Genomic DNA, 2,500 nt, shown 5'->3' with positions numbered 1-2,500 from the left:
TCACTGTGAGGTCACTGTGATGTCACTGTGATGTCACTATGATGTCACTGTGAGGTCACTATGATGTCACTGTGATGTCACTGTGAGGTCACTGTGAAGTCACTATGATGTCACTATGATGTCACTGTGAGGTCACTGTGAGGTCACTGTGATGTCACTGTGATGTCACTGTGAGGTCACTGAGGTCACTATGATGTCACTGTGAGGTCACTATGAGGTCACTGAGGTCACTGAGGTCACTATGATGTCACTGTGATGTCACTGTGAGGTCACTGTGAGGTCACTATGATGTCACTGTGAGGTCACTGAGGTCACTATGATGTCACTGTGATGTCACTATGATGTCACTGTGAGGTCACTGAGGTCACTATGATGTCACTGTAATGTCACTATGATGTCACTGTGAGGTCACTATGATGTCACTGAGGTCACTATGATGTCACTGTGATGTCACTATGATGTCACTGTGAGGTCACTGTGATGTCACTGTGATGTCACTGTGAGGTCACTGAGGTCACTATGATGTCACTGTGAGGTCACTATGATGTCACTGTGAGGTCACTATGATGTCACTGTGAGGTCACTGTGATGTCACTGATGTCACTATGATGTCACTGTGATGTCACTGTGAGGTCACTATGATGTCACTGTGAGGTCACTGTGATGTCACTGTGAGGTCACTGAGGTCACTATGATGTCACTGTGATGTCACTATGATGTCACTGTGAGGTCACTGTGAGGTCACTGAGGTCACTATGATGTCACTGAGGTCACTATGATGTCACTGTGAGGTCACTATGATGTCACTGTGATGTCACTGTGAGGTCACTGAGGTCACTATGATGTCACTGTGAGGTCACTATGATGTCACTGTGAGGTCACTATGATGTCACTGTGAGGTCACTGAGGTCACTATGATGTCACTGTGATGTCACTATGATGTCACTGAGGTCACTATGATCACTGTGAGGTCACTGAGGTCACTATGATGTCACTGTGAGGTCACTGAGGTCACTGATGTCACTATGATGTCACTATGATGTCACTGTGATGTCACTGTGAGGTCACTGTGATGTCACTGATGTCACTATGATGTCACTGTGATGTCACTGTGAGGTCACTGTGATGTCACTGATGTCACTATGATGTCACTGTGATGTCACTGTTATGTCACTATGATGTCACTGTGAGGTCACTGTGAGGTCACTGTGAGGTCACTGTGATGTCACTGTGATGTCACTATGATGTCACTGTGAGGTCACTGAGGTCACTATGATGTCACTGATGTCACTGTGATGTCACTATGATGTCACTGTGATGTCACTGTGATGTCACTGTGATGTCACTGTGATGACACTGTGATGACACTGTGATGACACTGTGATGTCACTGTGATGTCACTATGATGTCACTGTGATGTCACTGTGATGTCACTGTGATGTCACTATGATGTCACTGTGATGTCACTGTGAGGTCACTGTGATGTCACTGTGATGTCACTATGATGACACTGTGATGACACTGTGATGACACTGTGATGACACTGTGATGACACTGTGATGACACTGTGATGACACTGTGATGACACTGTGATGACACTGTGATGACACTGTGATGTCACTGTGATGTCACTGTGATGTCACTGTGATGTCACTGTGATGTCACTGTGATGTCACTGTGAGGTCACTATGAGGTCACTGAGGTCACTGTGAGGTCACTGTGAGGTCACTGTGAAGTCACTATGATGTCACTGTGATGTCACTGAGGTCACTGTGATGTCACTGTGAGGTCACTGTGATGTCACTGAGGTCACTGTGATGTCACTGTGAGGTCACTGTGATGTCACTGTGATGTCACTGTGATGTCACTATGATGTCACTGTGATGTCACTGTGATGTCACTGTGATGTCACTGTGATGTCACTGTGATGTCACTATGATGTCACTGTGAGGTCACTGTGATGTCACTGTGATGTCACTATGATGTCACTGTGAGGTCACTATGATGTCACTGTGATGTCACTGTGAGGTCACTGTGATGTCACTGTGATGTCACTGTGATGTCACTGTGAGGTCACTGTGATGTCACTGTGATGTCACTGTGATGTCACTGTGAGGTCACTGTGACTCCGCCCCCTGCAGGTGATCCGTAAAGGGGAGGTGAGCTGCTGCTGGACCTGCACGGCCTGCAAGGAGAACGAGATCGTGTTCGACGAGTACACCTGCCAGGCCTGTGAACTGGGCTCCTGGCCGACCTTTGACCTCACAGGTCAGTGTGTGCGTGTTGCAGTCTGTCGGCAGGGTGTCAAACACGAGGCCCGCGGCCCGCATCCGGCCGCGTCATTTCACGCGGATGCCCGAAGAAATTGAAGAAAGATATCCCGTGCTTTTATTTTGAAGGTTTCAATTCATGAAATGGATTTATTACAATATTTCTACAACATCTGAGAGACGTTTCCTCTTCACCTGAATAACCTCAGCTCATAATGAGGTGGTTGTGT

General features: G+C 47.1%; 1 protein-coding gene across 1 annotated transcript in view; it reads left to right on the top strand.

Annotated features, from left to right (window-relative positions):
- Window positions 1–2,500, top strand: part of grm5b (glutamate receptor, metabotropic 5b) — a 40,527-nt gene that overhangs the window by 28,988 nt on the left and 9,039 nt on the right. The window contains exon 10 of the mRNA XM_056441686.1: window positions 2,142–2,268. Coding sequence (XP_056297661.1) covers window positions 2,142–2,268 — 127 coding nt within the window. The remainder of the gene's footprint in view (window positions 1–2,141; window positions 2,269–2,500) is intronic.

The sequence above is a fragment of the Pseudoliparis swirei genome, chromosome 20 (assembly GCF_029220125.1).
Source record: "Pseudoliparis swirei isolate HS2019 ecotype Mariana Trench chromosome 20, NWPU_hadal_v1, whole genome shotgun sequence".
Classification (NCBI taxonomy): domain Eukaryota; kingdom Metazoa; phylum Chordata; class Actinopteri; order Perciformes; family Liparidae; genus Pseudoliparis; species Pseudoliparis swirei.
This window is presented reverse-complemented; position numbering and strand designations above follow the sequence as displayed.